The 24,894-nt window shown below is 39.6% G+C and overlaps 1 protein-coding gene across 1 annotated transcript in view; it reads right to left on the bottom strand.

Annotated features, from left to right (window-relative positions):
* Positions 1-24,894, bottom strand: part of SYT9 (synaptotagmin 9) — a 212,426-nt gene that overhangs the window by 140,533 nt on the left and 46,999 nt on the right. Inside the window, exons 2-3 of the mRNA XM_077113856.1 lie at positions 19,187-19,538; positions 9,295-9,841 (exon numbers count right to left, since the gene is read on the bottom strand). Coding sequence (XP_076969971.1) covers positions 9,295-9,841; positions 19,187-19,538 — 899 coding nt within the window. The remainder of the gene's footprint in view (positions 1-9,294; positions 9,842-19,186; positions 19,539-24,894) is intronic.

Below are 24,894 nucleotides of genomic sequence, written 5' to 3'. Positions count from 1 at the left end.
GGAAACATTTTGGAGAAAGCTCAGAGCTGATACAGATGCAGACATTTGTAGACTGAGACAGAAATAGCCTGGGTGCTAAGCAAGGACTCACAGAAATAGCCAGTACCTGAAAAGAAGAAATCTCCAGCCCCAGAAAATGCTAAGCTAAGAGATGAAACCCAAAGTTTTGCCCTGGAGCAGCTAAGTGTGAATGCACAGATGCTTAGAGAGGAAGCCACTGGAATCAGAAGTTGGAAGCATTGGAACTGGGAACAAGGACCAGCAGACTTCATCCATGTACCTTTCCATGTGACAGACGTCACCTTTTCTTTGGAGTCAAGGTGCCTGGATGCCTTAGTTTGGACATTTTTATGGCCTTAGAAATATAAACTTGTAACTTAATAAATCCCCTTTATAAAAGCCATTCCATGGTGCTGCAATAATGGGATACTCACATGGAAAAATAATGAAATGTGACCCCTCCATACAGCATACCAAAAATAATAATAATAAAAATAAAAAGCCACTCTATTTCTGGTATATTGCATTCTGGCATTAGCAAACCAAAACATTCTTAGAGTGTTTAACAATATCAAGTGTTGGAGAGAATATGGACTAAGCAGTTCATATTCTGCTTGTGAGATTGTTTATGAGCTCAAATGGTCAAACCATTTTGAGATAAAATTTTCTTTGACTTAACAATTCCATTCTTAAGTATCTACCCTAGAAAAATTCTTGTACATATTTACCAGGAGACATACAAGAAAGTTTACCAAAGCATTTTCTGCAATTAAAAAATACTAAATTAACTGAAATATACATGGATAGGAGAACAGATAAATAAATTATGGTAATGGTACAATGGAATGTCAAAAATCCCTGCAGAAAAAGAATTGCAACTATGTACTGAACATAAATAATTTTCATTCACAAAATAGTGAACACAGAAAGCAGTTTACAGAACACATACAATATAATTTCAGTCGCATAAATTTAAAAATAGGTAAAAGTGAAGGGATCCTTCGGTGATAAAATGACAAATAACAGGAATTGTAGGCATACAACTACTGACTACCTTTGGGAGGCATTTTTGGGATGGAGGAGGGAGCTTCAAAAAGACTGATCATGTTCTTTTTCTTCAGCTAAATTCTGTATTGATTGATGTGTATTATATTATTATTTTAAAACCAAACATATACATTATAGATACTCTTTTCCATGTGTTATGTATTTCATTTAAAAATTTAAATGCTTTCTCCTGGCACCGATAAAAGCTATTGAAGTCTCTTTGTTAGAGACTGTAGTTTCATTAATCCCTTCCTTAAGGTGTTCCGTCCTGCAGTTCTGCCGTTTTTCACTCCCTCTGGATAACCTAGACATCAAGAGGATGCTGGGAATTAGGGAGCATGAATGTAAGAAACGATAGTGTAGGATTCGGAGGAATGTCATAAACACACAGCTCATTAGACCCCAGTAATGGCTAGACTCCATTTACAACTACATTACATAGAGACCTTGGCTTCCCTGTGGTCATATGGAAACCAGGGCTTTTTATGGGGATTTTTAAGTTGTTGGTACCTTAGGATCCAACCAGCCCTTAGCATTTTGGGCACTACATACAGGATATATTGGAGCTAGCTCATACCAGCTGGTATCAGCTGTGAGAGCCAATTATCAGCATCTATTTCCAATTCCACCTTCAGTGGCGGCACATTGGTGCCCTGGTGGGAGTATTCACACCGTGGAAATCAGAAAATGCTGCCAATCAGGGCTCCCTCCCAGCCCCACCCAGCCAACTGTTAAGCATCCACCAGTACATCACTGAATGTGACTTAGCCTTAAAATCACGATGACATATTAAGATTTGCAGTGCAACTGAATGAAATGAGTTTAAATTAATGAACTTCCCAGTCACAAAGCCTGTTATTTTTATGGCCCCATTTGTATTCAACTGTGAGAAGCAAGTGTCCTGGGCCTCCCTGAACCCATTCTTATAGCCCTCCCTCTGTGGTTACAGCTGTTCACCTTTCATCAGGTCTGGGAATGGCCCAGGGCCCTGGGAGACAGAACAGAGAAATTCCTGAATTGGTCACTGCAAAATACTGGGCTTTGCAATAACTCACAAGGTCAAATTTTGATGGAAGCCTAAGCTTCAAAAATTTCTAACATTAAAAAAGACAATGCTGTTATAAACTGTACCCTTCCCTTTTCTGAACTGGGATCACAGAGGGACCTCATGACTTCTATCTGTGATCACATGAGAACGTTGGCATCTCCTCTAAATAAGACTGGCTGAAAAGATCACATGTCCCAGAGAAACCACCTAGACTTCTGGAGCAATTTTTAAGAGGGTCACTAGAAAGAGATCTGTGATGTGCTCAATGACCTTTAGCCAGGGAGCCAGTGATGAGTGGGGTATACTAGAAATGTCAAGCAGATAGGCCCAGCAGTCTACATTCACCCAGACCACTAAATCATGCTCTCACCAATCCGACCTTACCTCAGATGCTGTCTTCTTTTCTGATGACTGATGGAATCCCCATGAAGATGCATAACACTATTATTAATTGATCTGGCTTCAGTAGTTGAGAGGTTTAATTAAACTATCAGTTTTATGCTCAATAACTGCCATTTTGTTCTTTCACAGGAAGATTTCATGATTAATTTTTATTCAAGCTAACATTTATAAAACTCTTTAGAGAAACAAGGAAATAAAAAAAATCAGAAAAAAAATATTAGTTTATGGGTTCAGCTCTGGATAACATCCCACAACCCGTGGGTCTTTGGCACTTCACCAAAGTAGCCCCTCATCATGAACTTCATTCTTTCCAGCAAGTGATTAAATATGTCATTATCATATACCATGCGGGGCCACAACAGTGAACAAGTCATATACGGTCTTTGCATTCATATAACTGCCTATTAGGGAAGAAAGAAAATTGAATAAATACCTAAATTAAGGTATGATGAGTCATAACAGAAGCACCATGTCATGGAAGCAAATATCAGAAAAACCTCTTAACTGAGGGCTCAGAAAAGGGTTCTCTGAGGAAGTGGCATTTAAACTGGCATCTAAGAGATTAGTAGGCGTTAGGTAAAGAGGGAAAGGAGACGTTAAATAGCATATATGATCATTTAGAGGCACCTTTTCATGAATAGACTGAGTTGGCTGTTGAAAAACTGAGTCTAATTCCTATTTGGCCATTATCCAGCTATGTGACTTTGGTGAAATCTCCTAATGGCCTTCCACTTCAGTTTTATTTGCCAAATGAGGATTTTAGATTACAAGACAAGCTCTTTCTGGTCACTGAATTCCAAGTCAAACATACAATTTGTAGATTACTTTTCAGTTATTAAAAGGAAAAACAGCTTTTTCAAACAGGCTTTGAGCAATATAGCACAGAGTGTGTCCAGCAATAGGGTCGACAAACTGCCTACAGAAATTCCTCCAGGTAAAAATACTGGATTTCAAAATCCTTTTTAATGCATAGGTGAGGTGATAAGACGGAAATGGAAATTTTCAGTAGCTAGAAACAATAAGTAGGGAAAACAATAAGAAGAAATGAATCCACAGAGGTAAGTAAGCTCTGCAGCTGGAGCTTGACCGGAGGTAAATAAAAATCTCTGTTGGATCAGTGTCTAGGTTTTACAGGACTGCTGGGGGAAAGAAGCAAAAAGCTGGAGTTACAAAGCCTGCAGGCTACATACTTAAAGGATAAACAAAACAGAACTTCTGCCCTGCCTAAGAAGACACTGGGGATGCATAACTGTTTGGACCCAGGCCTCAAAAATTTCTACTGTCATAATCACAAATTACTAAGAACAGGCAATATGGCACTTATTGAGTTAATAAGGCACTCTTATAAATTAAAAGTCAATGGAAATGCCAAAAAAAGTATTAGAACTGCAGAGATTACAACAGGTGGAGTTGTGAATAACAGAATATACAAATAACTATGTATGGAATATTAAAAAATTAAAAAATAGAATAAAAAGGGAATTGAAAGTATGCTGAAGAAAATAAAGAGACTATAAAATATATAAGGCAAATGTGAAATGACATCCAACAGGATTTCTAGAAATGGAAAGGAGAAAATGGTTGAGAATTTTCCAGAAATGATAAAAGGAAACAATCTGAGATTCAGGTAGTCCAGGGAATCTCAAACAGGATAAATGAAAAGAGATGCCCAGTTAGCAATATTATAGTTATGGAACATAAACAGAACAGTGGAAAAAAGGCAATTATCTTGAAAGCAATAAGAAAGAAAATTTAAATTACCTACAAAGGAATAACTATTATACTAAACAACAACTTCTTAAAAGCAGCAAGAGGTCAGAAGACAGCAGAATGACAGATTCAAAATGCTGAAAACCAAGTAACTGAGAGTTCTATGACTCCAAATTTTTATACCTAGAAAAACAGCCCTCTAAAGACAAAAACAAAATAAACACATATTCAGGAGCTATAGTTTTCCGTTGAAGGCTACTGTCAGCCTAGAGATACCCCTAGGCATTTTAAACCTAGGAAGTTTAACAAGGGAAATAAACATCCTGCCCTAACTCTCCTACCTCTCGCCATTGTCTGAACCTAACCAAAGTCAGAGGCTAAAGGAAATCCTCAGCCTTTGAAGAAAAACAAAACTCTAAAGCCTCCAGGGGCACTGAACAGGAGTAAATGTAAGGAATTCAGAATAATCCCCTAAATAATTTTGCAAAACAAGAATTACCCTGATTCCAAGCCAGATAAGAACAGTATAAGAAAGCAAATTACATGTATCACTCATGAGCAAAAATGCAAAAAATGCTGAACAAAATATTAATAAACTGAGCTCAGCAATCTATAGAAAAGGAAATATATCCAGGCCAGTTTGGATCATAATAGGAAAAAAAAATACTATGCTAGCTCAAAACTAGAAAGCTGATTCACATAACTGACTATAATAGCAGACTGAGCGGGGGGGAACCCCACAGGATCATACTATTTGATAAAACTCAATGGCTGTTTATGACAAAAAGTCTTAGTCAATAGGAATAAAGGGATACTTTCTTAATATGACAAAGGCATCCACAAAATATCCATAGCAAATTCATATTCAGTGGAAATGTTAAAGATATTCCATTTTAAACAAGGAACAAATCAGGGATGCCTACTATCATAATTGTTATTCAGCACCACACTAGACAGTCTAGTCTGTGTACTGAATTTTTTTAATGAACAAAAGGTGAAGATAGACAGATTAGAAAGAAAGAAACTATCATAATTCAGAGATGACTGATTATCTACAAAGAAAATCCTGAAGAACCTACACTGAAGTTACAAGAATTAATAAGAATTTTGTAAGACTGCTAAATAGAATGTAAGTATACAAAATTTCAACTGCATTACTATGTACCAGAAATAGTAAGAAAATGTGATTTTTTGAAAGATAACATTAACATAACAAAAATAAGGTACTGAGAAATAAATCTAACAAGAGATATGTATGCTCCTCATGTATAAAAGTATAAATCATGAATGAAAGACTAAAGAAGACTTAATTAAGAGGAAAAATACACAGTTGTCATAAATAGGAAAATTCAATTTTACAAAAGTTGTAAAATTTCCTTAAAGAACTCTATACATTTATAAGTCCAATCAGCTTTTCCCCCATTTTTTTTTAATGTGACAACTTTATGCTGAAATTTGTGTAGAAAAGTCAAGTATCAGCCAAAGCCACTGAAGAAGTATACTGGATGTTTTGCTCTTCCAGATGTTAAGGCTTACCATAGAAAGGTAGTAATTTACAAATTGTGCTGTTGGTAGATATAGTCAAGTAAAACAATGGATAGAAAAGAGAACTCAGAGACAAACTCTTCATATGTGTAAATCTATAGAGGACGAAGTATGCACTGCAGATTATTGAGAAAATACATCAGGAAAATTAGTTATTCACATGGAAAAATAAATATGGATTCCTATATTACACCAAGAAACAATTCCATTCTGGGCAGATTAAAGTCATATATAGGAAATTCAAAGCTCTAAAATGTCTAACAGAAAATAAAGGAGAATCATCTCTATGACACAGAGTAAGGAAGGATTTCTTAAACAAGATACAAAGATGCTAACTTACAAGGGAAAAGATTGATACATTTTACTATGCTAAACTTAAGAACCTCTATTTATCAATAGACACCATTAAAGTAAATACCAAAAACAGCCATAACTGAGAGAAAATATTTAAAATACACTTAATTAACAAAGGGTTTGCATCTAGACCATATAAAAAAATACATGAATCAAAAAGGAAAAGAAACCAATTTAAAAAAGTGCTAAACAAGCATTTCACAGGAAAGGAAACCATAAATATTCAAAAGGATGGCCAACTGTGGCAACCAAGGAAATACAAGGTATATACGATTTTCACACCATGCACATACCCACTGAGCAGTGTGGCAATGCAACTAACTGTAGGTGAGAATGTGGAGTGTCAGGAACTGCCATACCTCAGTGGAGGAGGATCAACTGTACAGGCACTGTGGAAAAGAACTTGGCATGGCCTGGAAAAGCTAAAAACTTGTATACCTTACCTTTATCAGGGATATACTTTGGAGACATCATTGCACATATGAACCAGGAGATGTGTTCAAAAATGTTCCCAGCTGTATTATGCAGAATCACGAAGCTACTAACAACCCCCCAATCTACCAATTTTAGAATGCTAATATTCATATATTAATATAATGAATACTATACAGCAATGAAAGTACATGGACCACAGCTGCATTCATCTCTTTTGTTAAATGTTAGAAACAACATAGAGTGGGGAAAAAAAAACAAGTCAAGAAAGAACTAAGGAAAGCAAAACCAGGCAATATTTTCCCTTACATATGTGTCACAATATAAATAAAATTCAGGATAGTGGTTTCCTCTTGGCAGGAGTGGGCTGAGAAGGGAAAGTGATGAGAGAGAGCAACCAAGGATCAACAGAAGTACTGGTAATGTTTTATTCATAAGGTGAGTGGTGGGTTCAGGCTTGTTTATTTAATTCTTCCTTCATTAATATGTATATATACCTTGTTAAGACTGCATCAAATGCATGCCATATTACAAAAATGGAAATTGGCAAATCTCCGACCCTCGTGTCCAGTCTCTGTACAAAGTCACCTTCAAAGAACATGACAGTCAAAACAGCTTCAAATAAAACTTTTAGTAATGGAATGTAAAATATGTGGCAGATTATTAAATAATTTGTAATTCTATTCACAGGATGTGCCCTCTCCTGCTGGCCAAGCAGAGGTCTAGATCAACATTCAGAATATTTATAGTTGGTCTGAAGAAGCAAGCAAGAATGTTGAGGCCTGTAACCATATCAGTTTTCCTCCTTCATAAATAATTGCACATTCTCCTCTACTCTATCAAAATCTAGGATAGAGTCCCTGGAAAGTGATGAAATGACAATGATCTCAGGACCCAGAGGTCTCTTCAATCTCTCACTTTGTTTTTGTCCCAGGGGGAACAGCTCTGGAAGTTCCCAACAGGTATCATCAACCTTATCCAGACTTTTATCAGCTATGTGCACCCAGTATTGCTTTTTCTACAAAGCCTCTAGAAAGCAAGTCACAGCAGGATCCCTGGTAAGCTTTCTAATAACCCCTCCAGCTATTTTATGGAATTCATTTGTCAAGAAACAAAGTGATGCCATAATAGATGGTATGACCAACCCCTTTCTACCATACCCTGAGATCAGACCTAGTTCAGGGCTCATCACTGCTGGCTGGCATGTCTTAGCTTTGATATCCAAGGAAACCCAGCAAATATCCCAATGAGAGGGCTCATTCTTGAGTCATTCGCACTTTAATATAAGCAACCTGCCTGTTTTGTCTCTTTAAAGCTTCTGATGCTATCTTCTGATTTTGGCAATTGGGATTTGGGAAACAATCCTTGCTTTCCCTTTTTGGAGTTTATAGGAATTACAGCCTATCAAGATTGGGTTTATAGCTATTTCAACCTTACAGGATTGAAGAAAACTATTCCTTTCCCAATTTCCCAAATGACCTTAATTTGAGCAACTGCCATTCTCTGTATCTTCTCCAGCTTCTTTTCTTTCCTCATCCTTAAAACAATGGCCAGGAGAACACCATGCTATACTTTGTTGATCTGGGACAAAGTTCGCACTTAAACCTTGTGGCCTGTGAAACGAAGGGGTCTCTTAGAACACAGTGAGAAGCATGGGTTAGTCCCCAGTTTGCAAAAGTGGCTGGGAATGGGAGACCTTTAGTGTGGCTATTTGGTCACTGAACAGAGATTTGATGTGTCTTCTTTCTGAGCAGAATGACAGGCTTTCATTAGATGGGATCCAAACTGAAGCTGGATCAGTGTCTGAGCTGAGAAAGGACCTTGGTGCTTGGTCTTTTTGGAAGCCAAAGCAGCGAAAGTATTGCTGGCCTTGGACGGGCTTGTAATCAAAAAGACAAATTAACAAAAGCTTTCTCAGGAAATCTGAGCAGATAAAAGAAACAAGTGGCTTTAAAATATCAGAGTTACTTGAGAAAGACACCAAATTTCCTTTCTATTTCAGGAGTGCCAAAGCATCAACACAGGATAGTAAAACAAAACAAACAAACGAAAAATGTAAATGGAGTTAATATCACTTCAGCAATCTTGTGTTTAAAATGTAAACACAGATATATGGTACCACTATGTAGCATTCCTGCCCTTCTTCCAGAACATTAAATTAGATTCGACCTTCTACAGATTAGTTTTACTAATAGCTGTAGCTCCCTTTCAGACTGACTTACCTGTAACTTTGATTCTGGATGTTCTGCATTTAAAAATGTGTTGTCAACTCTTTTCAACCACTCCTACTTCTGGGGTGAAGGTGAGGATCTGATCATGGGAAATGCTACTGAGCTCGCCTGAGAACGCGGGCAAGAATTTAATGCCTTCGGAGAGTCAGGCATCAGTCTCTTAGCTGCAGATCAGTTAAAAGGACCCCAGGATCCATTTAGCAAAGACAATCTCAGAAAGCTCTCAAGAAAATCTGGTAAGGAAGGCAGATACTATCTACTACCTATCGGGAAATAGCTAAGAATCGAAAGTGGAAAAAGAGACATTCTTTAATATCACGTTCTTGAATCATTCTTGGAAAGTTCAAGAGAATATTCTCAAAGACCTATTTCTGGAAAGGTGCAATGATGCTCGGAAACAATACATAGGTTGATGTGAGTGCATACTTTGCCCCCCAAATAAAATAAGGTGTAAGTAGTCTGTTTCCATGCTGACCAAGATGCCCCCCCCCCCCCAAAAAAAAAATGAAGGCATGCCGGACTCACATTGATGACATACTCGATGTCCTTCCAAAGAATGCACTCTCTGGGGAAGTCAGCCAACTCCAGGAAGTGATCCACCACCACCTGGCCAATGAGGTCATGGCGAGAGAACCTGTCAAAGTCGTAGACAGAGAAGTGAAGCTTCCGTGCTGCCAGGTCATTGTAGGGAACCGGGAATAAAAACACTTCATCAAACACAGGGTTCAGAGTCTTTCTGTGAACTTTAGTCTGGTGTTTTGTTTTGCGATCAGGAAGCAAATAGATTTTGACGTAAGGATCTGAAGTCCCAGAAAAGTCTTTTGCGGGCAAATTGACAGCTTTGTGAATCTTCACTATGAGTTGCTCTAAGTCACAGTCATATTTTAAGATGAAGTTCAGCTTTCCGCAGGCTTTGCTGTTACTCCTTCTCCCATCGTCATTATCCACTGACCTCTGCTTATATAACTCCGGTTTAATTCGACCAATTCCAGTCAACTGTTCCTGTTTTTGAAGCTGCTGGATATTGAAGTCTGGGTTTGACAGGTTGAGTTGTCTTCGGATTGAATTATGCCTTGAGTGAAGAGCAAGAGAGAACAAAGTTACAGCCTCATTAGCTATGCGTCTTTCAGAAACTTGTGACTGGAATGTAGGTAGACCATTATACTCCCTTAAGAGCTTAGATTTGTGGGCTTTTTTTTTGGCTTAAATTCAAAATCCTCATCAATGTGAGTAAGCTGCTCCCTAAGGCTTGAGGCTCAAAATTGAGGCTTGGTATCAGGAAATGAATTTACTAATATGCCACCTTGGAGCTTTAAAAGTTTAATGTACTTTTGAAATTGACTTATATGCCATTAAAAAGTATATTCAGTTAGTGGAATGGAAACATATGCCCAAACTAGTTTAAAAATGAAACAATTTACCTTTATATATAATATCATCCTGAAATTATATAAATAGCTAAGTGTTATCTTAAGAATAAATCTTTCTCTAAATTACATGGGATTTCCTGTATATCTTTATAAGGATGAAAATTCATACTCTTCAAATCCAATCACTTCAGTGCAAGAACACAGTTTTTGCTCACGTGAGAACGTGTGCAACTGCGGTGTGTCTGGTTGCAGTGGCCTGTGCTGGCTGTAGCAGGTAGAAGTGACAGCTCCATGACTGGGGCTTCTGTGGTAGCACAAAGGTGATTAATGATTAGAAGGGAGGGTCTTTTGGGGTGAAGGAAAATGTTCAGCGTGATAACATCTGTGATGACAAGGGAAAAATAATTTCAAAATGTTGTTGGTTCTAATAATCCCCCTTTTACCTCTTCATTTCGTAAAGGAAAAAAATAAAACCAAATTTAGATGTCTACTTTGCCTCTCCACCTAAATCCCTCCAGGACAGTCCAGTTGTTCCTTTTCACCTTCCAGCAGAAAGGCTGTTTTAATTAAGGTTACTGAGTGACTGTAGACAATAAAATGGAATGACTCTGACCACTGAGCTTAAAACAAACAAAAATGACCCCAAAGATAATTCTGTATGTAAAGACTACTTTTCTCAACTTGTGAGAACCCCCACCGATGAGGTAATTTTTAAAGAGAATTTCAGGGAGAATTCTAACACAAACCAATAAGCCTTATATAGCCCGAAGAATAGACTTTATTAGCAAATATTTAATTTGCAGATATCAGCAGGGATTCTCTTACTGAATTCCTCTATACTTTACAGTAGCTCACCTTTAATTTTTGTGCATTTAGACTTTATTTCAGAGATAAAGCCCTCTGTCCTGACCACTAACAACCCATGTGGTACAACAAAAGCACAACCTCATAGCTGCCATTGGTACCAGTCACAGCTAACACAATCCACTTCAATCACATATACCTCAGTCACATACATTCTCCCATGAACAAAAATTGTGTGGTCTGAAAGTTGCTATATGATTTGTTGTGTAAGGCAGGCAGTAGGGAAGGCAGGAGGCACTGTTTAAGCACCTAAAACTGGGTCTCTGTGTTAGCACAGCGAAGCCAATGTCTTGTCTGGAAACTGAACCTTTGCAGTGATAGAACAGAGCTTTAATAGCAACAGGGGCTCTGTGAACAAAAAGGACTGGCAGGTGGAAGCAAGTAAGCTGCCCTATCCAGAGGCCATTAGGGTGGTACCAGCTCTGTCTCCCTCTGCTATTGCTTTCCCTCTCAAGGCTGGATTCAAAAAAGGGCCAAAATCTGGTCCTGGCCCACCAAGCATGGTCCCTTCTTGGTGCTGTGTACTTAGTTTCATAAATAAAAATGCACCCTTGACACTTGGCTGGAGGCTCCTTCTCTGGACCAGGGTCTGTGACAGGGCACGGATGCTGCATCTACGCTCTGCCCCATCCTCTGCCATAATACTCGGGTTTCTCACTTTCCTCCAGAGGTGGTCACCGAGCAGAATCGCTCTGAACCCCAATTTACCTGTTTTCTAAGTACTGACTTTAGCTTCTTAACAGCAACATTTTGTCTTATCCCTTATCTGTAGAACTGAACATGCCCATGTAATTTTAAATTTTTATTTATTATACACGGATTTGGCTGCTTAGCAGTGGAACATATTCTGTTTTACACTGACATTTTCTTAGACATGAAATCTGAAGAGAAACATATTCCTACGTGCTTTCCTCTTCCAAACCACAATGGACTACCACAGCGGGTAGAGCGGCTGGGATGGGGAGGCATAAAGGATTTGTACTTCAAAGCCTCAAGGGAGATCCCACTCCCTCAGAGCCAAATTCCATCATAGCCCAAAGATTAAAAAACAACAACAACAACAAAAAACCCAATAACTGACATGCATATCTACCCAAATGTTTTACGTGGTTAATTTAACTCCCAACACTTTCTTCCCTATTCAGTATCACGCTGTCTTTTGGGAAAACACAGCTAAATCTATCTGTAAGGTAGTGGCTAAAGCAGATAGCAAAGACTGTACCAGGGCAGGACAGTTTCTCACTCCCTGGGGCTCCCTTTCAGTTGTTTTTAATTTCCTTTCAAGAACGAATTAGAGAATATTGGAGTTGGGGGTTAGAATAGAGAAGTTAAGGACAGTCAGAGAACCTGAGCAACTCATAACCTTCTTGCATAACCTCTGGAGCTTTCTGGGATGAGAAAAGAGAAAGTAGAGCAGGGATGTTTCCCCAGGGACATAAAGGAGAAGATAAGCAAAGGATGTGGAAAATCAATATTCTATAGCTCTTAAAGTCTACTTGAATGGAGGCGGGGAAAAGAAGCAAGTCAAAAAGAAGAGGGAGAAGAGATAGAAAACGGAGTGTTATGACCTGAGGACCCCCCACGCCTAGAAGGAGGGGGTTCCACATGGCTATGGGAGGTGGTCCTTGAGTGTAATAAATTAGAGGCTACTCAGGGTATTTTACTGTCACGATATTGACAAGGAGGCATCCTTGTCTGAGGAAGACTCTTCTGAGTGGGATCTCACGAGCCCTGTATTTGGTGTTTCCAGGACTTGAGGAGCACAATGCAGGAACAGAGAGGTGCACCCCCAAGGACTGGGGATGAGGAGGAAAGCCAAGAGATGGGTGTCATGTGTTAGCATGTCTCTCCACAGCTGTCTCAGAGAATCCGCCTACAGGGGTTAGAAGTCTGAGCTTCCTCTACTTCCCATTCCTCTCTTGGTACTGGCAGACATCATTTCCTTATCATGGAAGAGTTAGGAAGTGAATTTAAGAATTGGACTTGTCTGTCCCAGACCTGAGTTGAGATACTGGTGGTTGAACCTGGAGAAAGTCCGAGTTTGAGGATGGTTAATGAAATATGTAAAGAGGATTTCCCATCAGAACACTTTCATGCCTGAAGGAATCTGAACCTTGTGCTGAGTTTCAGCCACAGATCAGGAGAGGCAGGTAGCCAGAGGCAAAGGGATTTTCCTTCTCTCCTTTCCCCAGATTTGAATGAACAGGTCTCAGGGTCCCACTCTAAGTCTCCAAATAAAGTCACTATCCATGAGTTATAAGCCAAAAAGCTTACTCCCTCCATTGGATCTATCAAGGTATCAAGTGAGGTGGAAGGCATGGAGAAGCAAACCTAGTCTCTCCTTTAAGGAAACGCTAGCTAAGGTGATGAGATAGTCACATAGTGACCATAAAATAGGGAAGAGGGGGAGAAGTACTAACCTGAGGTTAGAGAGCCCAGGAAACAGAGACAGAAAGGCTTCTGGCTGGAGAAATTTTCATGGGGGATAGAGAACTTGGGCTGGGTCTACCTACTTAATGTGGTCTCATCCTAATCAGCCTCCAAGCTCATATTGTAGACTTCAATAGAGAAAAAAGCTGAATTTCCATCTTGGCACCCAGCTCTCTAGCAGGATGGCATCTTCAGCTCTTCTGCCCAGCAGTTTTTTCCAGAGTCCCTACAAACGCCCACAGTGTCTTCCATTCCAGGCTCTCTATAACAGCCAGCCCTCAGAATCCTCATCAGCCCTTCTATCTCTGGGTTTTCTGTGCCACCACGGATGAGTGTATGATCTACCATCCTCAGAAGTAGCTGGCATATCCCTGCTCTGTTTCTGGGGCACCAGTGTCCATAAGGCTTCATTTGGGGTTCAAGGAGAGGAAAAAGAGAAGTAAATTTGATTTCAGAACTATCATTGGTTCTGGGTTCATGTCAAATGGAAGTATGGTAACAGTGGAGACAGAACCTTGTTTCCTTTCAGAAACCCCTGGTGATGGAGAAAAGAGAGTTGGGCCAGTCTGAACCACAGGTGGACATAGAAAAAAGGGAAATCTTGGACAAGGACCAGCCCAGTTAACTGACTATAAGGTCAAGAGGAAGTGAGAATTTGAGTCTTTCTTGGCTTGGGATTCAGGGGCTTCGAGGGTGAGTAAGATAATGAAGATGTAGGCAATGGCCTTGTGTCAGTGGTGTGTGGTAGCCTGAAGGTGGATACACTGAAGAGTGGTCTGACTCCTCTTCCAGCCTCTTAGGTTAAACAGACTGTAAACCTTAATGTCATCTTCAACACGTTTATCCCCCATAACCAGGATGACCCTATGTCCATTATCACTTTCTCTAAAGTAGCTCACACTCATACCTCTTTCCATCCCATTGCTTTCAATCAAGTTCAGGCTCTCATTATTACAGCTCTGAGCCATAATGTCCCAAGTATCTTATATAATTCTGCCAGACTAATCGTCAATGTGCATAATTGGTGGTCTCCATGTATATTTCCCCAACTATCCCCTGCCTTTTGGGGGCAGCGCTATATATTTTTTTCTCTCTTTATTATCAGCACCTGATACAGAAGAACTTGGAACATAGAAAATGCTTAAATATTCACATCTGGAGTAGCTACATGAAGGTCAAGGGCTTAAGTGGTCCCAATAATTAAACACAAGTAGAAAAAATATGCATTTAGGCCAGGTTTTAGGGTCTCCTGGAAGTGAGAGAGGTCTAGGCAACTTCCATTTTTGAAACTGTCGGTTTATTAACATCTGAGGAAATAACTAAAAGAGTGATTCAAAATTGTTTTACTAATGCTCTCAACACACATAAAAAATATACAGCTTGATATAATTGGGTTACTCATAGAGTAATTATAAGATTTACTGCCAGTGTACTACCGGAGCTGTGGCCAGTAATGGGACTCAAATTCAAAGTGTAATGATTGTCTTCTTATTTCAATCTTGTCAGCATAATTCTGTGACTCTATGAATTGTTTAATTCAGAGATAAGGTCAAAAGTCTGTGAGACTCTTAATGAAAGTGAGGCCTGGGACAAATGGACTTCCTCCAGCTTCACACCATTATAGGGCCAACTCCGTTTATTATTCTGGTCCTTTTCTATTCTTGGCAGCAGAACAGATAAAAATGGCCTGATAGTAACCAATTTATTCACTCATTCATTCATGGAAAAAGTATGCTATGTGCCAGTGGTTGTTGCACCAGAGGTGGTTCCACTGAGAAAAAAAAAACAATGTGGTCTCTGATCTCTTAAGAGCTTATGATCTATAAAGGGGTATAAGCAACAGACAAATTAGCAATCATTTAATTAGAAGTAGAGTTCAATCCTGTGATGGAGTAAAAATAAGGAAGCATGAGAGAGAATTCAAAGTGTGAGGGGGTGGAGGAAATAACACATCCTTCAGATTGGGTGGTCAGGAAGGCGTTCCTGAGGAGGTGACATTTTAGCTGGAACATTAAGGTTGTGAAGGAACCAGACATGGCAAAGGCAAAGGAAAAGAATTCCAGTCTGTGGGAACAGCATGTGTGAAGGTCTCAAAGCAAGGAAAGGGCTTAAAATACTGAAGGAATTAAAGGAAAAGCCAATATGGCTGAAGTGGAATGAACATTTTCTGGTAACGCCTCCTCTCAAATCCAAGTGAATGGTGTCCTCTGGAGTTGTGCAACATGGTGGCCCTGGCCAGGAGGAAAGGTTGAGAGAGGCAGAATGTGGAAAGATCACACAAGGCCTTAAAAGGCATGATGAGGAATCTATGGTGTGACAACCTAATTTTCATAAAAGCCAAAATGTTACAAAGGAAGATTGAGAAGTCTTAAAAACAAAAAAAAGATGAACTTTTTTCCTGGGACATGAATCAGAGAATGGATTAGATGCCTTTTAAATTCCTTCTATTTGGGGATGCAGAGATTTGCATATATTTGGAATAGAGATCTTCAGAAAGCTCTGGTATTGAAAATTTTTGATAAAATTAAAATATTCACATTCCCAGGAGATGAGGTCATCATACAAAAGGGATAACAAGATTCTGCAGGATTCTCAATGTAAGTGAGCTAACTAGAAACACAGTGCTAATGTACTTAATCCTGGAAGAACAACAAAAAGTCATCCTGACCAGAAACATTCTAAGAAGATAATACAAAGCTCATCTTTAGAGTATTCTAAAAAGACATCAGTGTGAGCCAAACATATCTAAACTGAAAAGGCCAGGTGAGGTTGAGACTGTGAATGTAAATTCTGTTACAGAAGCTATGTCAACTGCAGTGATAGGTGAGGATGCTCTTCAATAAGAGTCTAGTCTTATGTGCACTGGGCTGAACAGGTATCCCGGGGACCCTGGGACAAGTTATAACCAATGTGGAATGGAAACAGTAAGGCATATTGGATGTCCGACGGATAGAAAGAAAGAAAATGATAGCAGTGAAAAGATAAGAAAATGAGATAGAAAGGAGAAGAAATAATAATTAGAAGAGCAGACTCTCTAGCACCATCACAGCAAAGTCTACTTTGAAGACAAAGAGAGATCCAGCTTTTGCCCTTAGCTACTGGGAAGTACTCTCTAGGCCTCTGGGATGTCATGCCTGATAGGGGTGACTCTGTTGTCCAGGGGCCTTGGATACCAGACAGTGTGATTTATGATGAGGACTTGGTCCATGCTATGTCAATTCTTCCCCTGGAAGGACTAGAAACTAAACCCAGCCATAAGACTTCAGTTCTACTCCCAGAAGGACTGGGTACTAAAAGTCAGCCATGTAGATGGTACATGATGAAGCTTCAAGAAACATGGACATCAAGACTTCCCTTGGCTGATTTTAATCTGAATCCTTTCCCATAATAAAACCATACCATGTATATAACAACTCCAGTGAGTTCTGAGTCCTTCTAGCAGGTTATTGAATATGTGGGTGGTTTAGGGAATCTTCTGAACTTGCAGATGGTGTCAGAAGTCAAGATGTCTTGTGGGGACTGCTCCTCCAACTTTTTCAAGTACCTTCCTCCCTCCCCAAATATGGTATCAAAATGTTACTTTAAAAAAAATGTTTAAAGTGTTTTGAAGCATAAAGGAAATTTCTTTAATTTTTTCCCATTACTATTCTTTTTATAATGTAACACAACCCCTAAGGAATTAGAAGACAAGTACAGTACTCCTATTTTTATAGTAAGACTTTGAGACAAAGATATGTATATTCAGACAGAACCCGCAAAAGTAAGTAAATAGTAATTCAGGTATAAATGTTTCCAATGCATAATGATATAAATTAATTGTCTGTATTGGTCAAATGCTGCTAGAAAGAGTTTAGCTTTCTTATGGTACTTTGGATATTATTACATTTGAGTTTGGGCATCAGAAAAGATAATTTAATTGTATGCCTCCAAAACTAAAATGAATATGAATGTAAAATGCATTTTACAGTGATAAATCCTTTACTCTCCTCGTTTATTTTTGTGCCTTCTACTAATTTTCCACAAATCAGTGTTGAAGATATCTATAAATTATATACTTTGATACACAGAGTAAAATATTTATATATTTTTCTAGTTTAGATATTGGATAATGATATTATTACTATCAATTCATTAGAAGTATGGCAGAATCCTAAAATAAATAATCTAATAAAGCACAGAATTATCATCCAGTATTGGCAGAACCCAGATCAGAAAAATTACATGCACAGTAGAATTGAATAGGAATCAATTTCAACACAGACTCCATCTGAAAAGCTCTAGTTATTGAAGCAATGAAAGGTTTTTATTATGAGTCTGCACCATTGCATGAACTCCATAGCAGCAAACAGAGCTCTTGTTATCTTTAAAGTCTTAAATCTGAAGAGAAATCTCAGTGATAAAATCCAGTGATTTCTTTTTTTAAATCAAATGGCAAACAACCATCCATTTCCTCACAGAGGAATATTTTCGGTTTAGCTCTTTGATTCAGAATTGGAAAGGATGCTAAAATAGGTTTCTGGAAAAATTAAATTATAAACTGTCATATTCCATCCCACTTAATGTGAATGAGCAGAGCCTCTAGGATAAACTTGACTAACATAAAAAGGGTAAAGTCTTATTTCTGTTTCTAGGGAACAAATAAAAAAAGATTTTTTAAAAATACCCTCAAATTTGGTCGTATTTTCCAAGTAACAGCACATGCTATTCCTCTGACTTTTGCTTAAGGAAATGTTTTCATTTTAAAGAAAGCTGCTTCTTGGGTCTCTTTTCCTGAAACTTCCTACTGAAAATAGGTTTTTACATCCAGTGACTTGGAGCTGGCTATTCAGTTTCAAACCTGTCTTTGTGCAGCATCTGAGCCTTGGAAGGAGCCTGTCTTAGTCATAATGATGATAAGAACAATATCAAAACAGAATGGCAGCTCACATTTTGGAGAACTTACTATGTGCAGGCCTGTGCAAAAGACATCACATTTATGTTATAATTCCATTTCTAAAATCACCTGTTTAGTCAATACTCTTACTATTCCTCTCTTACAGAAGGGGAAATGGAAACATATGGATGTTAAGCAATTTTTCCCAGATAAGTAGAGCCAAGTTCGTTTGATCCCAGAGCACCTGATTTTAACCACTATGCAACATTATCTCTCTACTGTTTAAAAGCACAGGGCATCCAGACAATGGGGAGGGCAAAGACCTCACAAAGGCCAAAGATAGACCAGGACCTCCAGTCAGCCACACTGAGCAGTATGAAGAGATCAGCTAGGCTGGGTCAGAGGCACAGTGAACAAATTCTATAGCAATAGGAGGAAAGCATGGAATAGTGGATAAGAGTTCAGTTCCAGTGTCAGTTGAACCAGGTCTCAAATCCTGACCTGGGCATTTTCTAACATATGACTTCGTTATTTAATCTTAAACTCCTCCTTCTATAAAATGGAAATAATAACAGTATCCATCTCTGTCAAAGTTGTGAGCATGATTAAATGATGCATATAAAGTTCTTAGTGGAACACTTGACACAAGGAAGTCTTAACATTAATCATTATTATTGGGGACTAGGTAGAGACTAAAAAGAGCTCAAGAACCCAACTTTAGCACAGGAGGCACTGAGTTTTCCCATATGCATATTTCTGACAACAGACAGAAGCTAGAAGATTAGAGGCTCCTTGGCTAATAACCAAAGCCATTGCTGCCAAGGTAGGGGAAAGGGGAGGCCCCTGTGCTGTATTCAGAAAGGAAGGTAGCGTTACTGACCGAGCTGACGCGGTTGGCTCTGTGACTTGGCGCTGTACCCGGACGCCATGGGCACAGTTCTCCTGGACCCCTGCCTGGGTGGAGAGGGGAATGTCAGGGGAGGTGTGGCTGATCTTCATGGAGGAGTCAGGGCAGGGGGTTGGAGGGTCTAGGAAGTCCTCACTGTTCTCCTGCTCATTGGTCTCTGTGTCCGTGTAGTTAAGAGGCTCCTGGTTGTTGTCTTTGCTACCAGAGAGCAGGCCTCTTTCTCGCCAGGGAACCCAGCAGAGTTTCCAAGACACGAAGAGAGACACACCGAAGAGAGCGAGACCACAGGCAGTGACCACAAGGGTCAGCAGGCTCACTGAGATATCTGTAAAGAAGCAAAGATCAAAGGTCAGTGTGATTGCTCCGCCCATGTCCACCCATTGCACAGTGTGAGCAGAATGACCCTCTCGTCCATTCATCCCTCAGGAGCAGCCGGGGAAGGCCGGGCTGGAAGATACGCCTGAATCTGGAGCAGCGACAACGAGGATTCAGACACAAATCGGGAAACCAGTGAGCAAAAGCACAGAGGAGGTAAAACACAGACCATGTTTCAAAACAGTAAGAAGGTTGCCATAGCAAGAGGCAGGTATATTCAGGGGGCGCAAAGTGTGCTCTGCAAATCACATAAGATCCTTTCCTACAGACAACACAAATCATTGATGTTATATGAGAAGGGCAGTTCCAACAGTCATAAAAATAACTGTTAAAAAAAGAAAAAATAACTCTGTCATCTCACAGAACTATAGAAACATAATTTAAGAATTAAGTAATGAATTTTCAAAACAAAAAGAAGCTAATGCTTTATTTTCTTTTCTTGCTATTATCTCTTAAGAATCTAAGCAAAATGAAGCTCAAGTCCTCAGCAGATGTTGCGGCCTTAACAATAACCACCAGTAAGTGATCATGTCCCCAAGTTTCAAGGCTGACTGTCATAGCTTGAGTTTTCCCAGTAGCAGAGCCTGAGACAAGTCTTCAAGGACAAGAGGTTAATTTAGGAGGTAAAAAAAACACTGGTAGGGAAGTGGCAGAGTAAGCCAAAACGTAACTACAGTTGTCACAGTGGGAGACTGGAGATTACGCCTGCTGGGGATGCTCCCTACACCTCAGAATTATCTCACCCAGGAGCAAGGGACATGGGCTATTTATACAACTCACTTTGGTCATTGATTTGAGGGAATTTCTCAGAGGGCATTAAATCCCTGGCACTTCCAACCTACAGCATGGATGAGCAAAGTAGACTTCAGCAGCCAGAAAAATCCCACATTCAAAGATAAGTGCTGTCAGTTGGAAATTAGCAAACATGTCTGTGGTGGTAAGGGTGAGGTGATACGGCTGGGTAATGAAGGATCTGCTACATGTACTATGATCCCATGGCCTCAGCCTGGCCCCACTGAAGTGCAGTATTCAGTGGCTCTGTTCCTCACCCTACAACAGAGCGGCAGAGGCATCAACATGAACTCATTCCTGGCATCCTTGTGGCTGAAAACCCCTTACTTAAAACAGCAACTCTACCTGTCTTTACTGTCCTCTACTACACTCATGAGTTCCAAGAATTCTCCAGGGTTTTGCCTTTACTGTACATTGTTAATATTTGCATAACTTCAACCAAAGTTTTCTGAATGACTACATGTCAGGCACTATCCTAGGCTTTGGAGATATGATGGGGAACATCAGAGATATACTCCATACCTTCATAGGACTCACATTCACTATCTACCAGCAGTACCAACAATCTATGATGCATAGCAATTTGTACTTTGGCTGAGACATGCATTTGAACCCCTCCTGAAGTCACTTACCTACTGAGTCAAGCTGACAACCTACTATCTATGTGCTTTTCAACATGACTCTGAAGGTATCTGATAATCTTAAGAAATGATGTTCTAGTGTGCAAGCTGTCAGAATGAGATATACAAGAAATGGAATGGCTTTTAAAAAAGGGAATTTAATAAGTTGGAAGTATACAGTCTAAAGCTGTGAAAATGTCCAAATGAGAGCAAGGCTACAGAAATGTCCAACCTAAGGCATCCAGAGAAAGATACCTTGGTTCAAAAACAGCCAATGACATTCAGGGTTTCTCTCTCAATTGGAAAGGCACATAGTAAATATAGTGATGTCTGCTAGCTTTCTCTCTAGGCTTCTTGTTTCACGATACTCCCCTGGGGGCATTTCCTTCTTCAACTCCAAAGGTCTCTGGCTGCGTGGGTTCTGTGGCTCTTTCCAAAATGTTTCCTCTTTTAAAGGATCCCAGTAAACTAATCAAGGCCACCTGGAATGGGTGGAGTCACATCTCCCTCTATCCAAGGTCAATATCCACAACTGGGTGTGTCACATTTCCATGAAGATAATCTAATCAAGTTTCCAACCTACAGTGCTGGATAGGGATTAAAATTAAAATCTACCTCCACAAGATGAACCAGGATTAAAGCATGGCTTTTCTTGGGTACATAATCCTTTCAAATTGGCACAAACGATTAAGGTTTCTTCATGGAAAAGTGACTCACGAAAGAAAGCCAGCTGATGGTGCTGGTGATGAATCTAATGTAGCTCTTCTATCCCTCCAATCACTTTCCCCAATATTATATCTGTTTGAAAACACTGGGGTTCCACTTTTAATATTAATAACTGAGCTCAAATCTTTGCCATTTTTCTCTCCTCAAATTCCAATGAGATTGTATAAGCAAGTCACACAGCAATGGAAAACAAGGACGTTTATCATTAATCTGTCAATGAATCATAACTTTGAGGAATTTCTAGAATTGTTTTAAAGGAAAAGCCAAACAGTACTGAACACTTAAGTCAGGTGAATAAAAAAGGGCAATGAGGGGGATAAAAACAGACACAGAGCACATGCTGGGATTAGGGGGGAGAGAGTAGAACCAGTGAGGAAAAGAAAAAGCCTAGAAACCACACTTGTGCCCCAACATGAGGTAGGGGAGAGCATCGTTTGACCCCCAGTCTCATTTCATTCAGACAGTTCACAAAGTAGAGGGGAACATAACATCTGCTGTCACAGATTTTTATGAATGGTGGTAGCCCTGGGTTTGCAGAAGGAGACCCTGTCCCAGTTAACAACAAACATCAAACTCCACTGTCTCCAAGAAAATCTAAAAACAACAACAACAAAAAACAAAGACGGCTCCACATTGCAGCGAAATCCCTTGATATATTCTATAATCTAGACTATCTTCATTTGAAACTTCCTTTCCATGTCCTGTTATTAGCTAAGCACTGTCCTGACACAGATGCTGCCAGGAGACCACCAGCAAAGGCTGGAGGGGGGCACCAGTAGGTTTTAGGAGGGTGATGTGATAATTGCATTATTGTTCACCAAAAATCACTCTTCTACAGCAGCACCTTCTGAGGGAGGAGTAAACTCCCCAATATCGGTCTTGGCCATGGGGTATGCTCTAACTAGTGAGTTATGAGTAGATGTAGCCTGTTCTGCCTCTTCCAGAAGCCTCTTGGGCTCCCAACCTCGGCCAGGACAAGATGAGGTCTCAGATAAGAGCTGCTCTTTCAGCGTGGGAGCGTTAATGAGAAGACTTGTGGAGAAGGGCCAGAATCTAGAATGAGGAGCAAATTTATCCTCACTCATGGCCTGGAGCAGAGCTGCAGTTGATCAACAGTCCCTTGAGCAAATACTAAATATTCAATGTTTTAAGCTACTAAGATTTCTGAAGGTGTATGCTACCATGATGAAAGTTGACTAATACAGGTGACCATATAATTCATTGACCAACACTGGGACGCTTTTAACAGTGAAAGGAGGTAACATTTAAACAATTCATGGGGGAATTGTTACCTGGATTTTCCAGGGTAAACTAGGACATAAGGTCATCCAGGGCTTAAGAATCTCATCCAATGCCTTGATAAATCCCAGAGTGATTTGAACAGTGAATAAAAAAGCATTCACAAAGTCCCCTTTGGGGAATGGTGAGAAAGGAGGAAAATTCAACTTCCCCAAGTGGAGAATTCTTGATATTCTCACAAGCAGTGGGGATAACCAAAAGCAACAGGCTGAGCCCCCAATCTTGGGGTTTGTTCATATGAAACTTAACTCCACAAAGGATAGGTCAAGCCTACTTAAAATTAGGCCTAACAGTCACCCTCAAGAGAACCTCTTTTGTTGCTCAGATGTGGCGTCTCTCTCTCTCAGCCAACACAAAAAGCAAACTCACTGCCCTTCCCCTGTCTACGTGGCACATGACCCACAGGGGTGTGGACCTTCCTGGCAACATGGGACAGAAATCCTAGAATGAGCTGAGACTCAACATCAAGGGATTGAGAAAACCTTCTTGACCAAAAGGGGGAAGAGTGAAATGAGACAAAATAAAGTGCCAATGGCTGAGAGATTTCAAACAGAGTCAAGAGGTTATCCTGGAGGTTATTCTTACACACTAAATTGATATCACCTTGTTAGTCAAGATGTAATGGAGAGGCTGGAGGGACCTGCCTGAAAATGTAGAGCTATGTTCCAGTAGTCATGTTTCTTGATGATGATTGTATAATGATACAGCTTTTATAATGTGACTGTGATTGTGAAAACCTCGTGTCTGATGCTCCTTTTATCTACCTTATCAACAGATGAGTAAAACATATGGAATAAAAATAAATAATAGGAGGAATGAATGTTAAAATAAATTTAGATTGAAATGCTAGTGATCAATGAAAGGGGGGGTAAGAGGTATGGTATGTATGAATTTTTTTTCTGTTGTGCTTTTATTTCTTTTTCTGAGTTGATGCAAATGTTATAAGAAATGATCATGATAATGGATATGCAACTATGTGATGATATTGTGAATTACTGATTATATATGTAGAACAGAATGATCACATAAAAAAAAAAGAATCTCATCCGAAATCTGAACTCATCGGCGTGCTACAACATGACCTCTCAGGATTTACTTGGGATGAAAAAACATATTAAATAAATTAAGCCAGAAGTCACTTTTACCAGTAATAACTGGGCAGCTGACCCAGCTCAAGAAGACCTCCAGCTCATTAGCTGAATTCCAGCTCACGCATCCAAAAAATAGCTTACTCAGAAGAGCAATAATGGGGCAGCCAGGAGAACAGGGATCTTGTTTATCTCAACTCTGAATTCCAAGTATCTAAAAGAGCATCTGGCATGTAACAGACACTCAATGAATGTTTGATGAAGCCCATGTGAAGAGTGTTCTAGCTACATACTCTGTGTGGGGAGGTTCAGGACCTCGAATTATGTTTGCACAGGTGTGGTCTAGTCATCGTAGGTTTGAATTTATAGTTATTATGAAAATTATCTGGCAAATGGAAAAGTAAAAAGCCTTTTTCTTATTCACACAAAGGTGCTATGTGGGGTAACAGTGGACCCGGGAACATCTACAAGAGGAAGTCAACTGTCGACCTACACGGTCATGGCAGCCACTAAAAGCAATCACCTGGACTTCTAATAGCTCAGGATGCCCTCTAGACACTATGCTTGCATTGTTTCCTCTCTTTTATCAGAGAAGAGCACTAGAAAACTACCTAGGAGTCTCTAAGGACATACTACCCCCACCTTAGGCTCATAACTTCAGAAAAGGAGGAGGGAGACAGCCAGAATCACAAAACAGCTTATATTTAGAAAGAAGAAAAGTTATTCCTTAAACTAGGAGTAGATATATGGCCAATATAAAAATTTGAAAAACAATAACAAA

Source organism: Tamandua tetradactyla, chromosome 8, assembly GCF_023851605.1.
Source record: "Tamandua tetradactyla isolate mTamTet1 chromosome 8, mTamTet1.pri, whole genome shotgun sequence".
NCBI classification, from domain to species: domain Eukaryota; kingdom Metazoa; phylum Chordata; class Mammalia; order Pilosa; family Myrmecophagidae; genus Tamandua; species Tamandua tetradactyla.
This window is presented reverse-complemented; position numbering and strand designations above follow the sequence as displayed.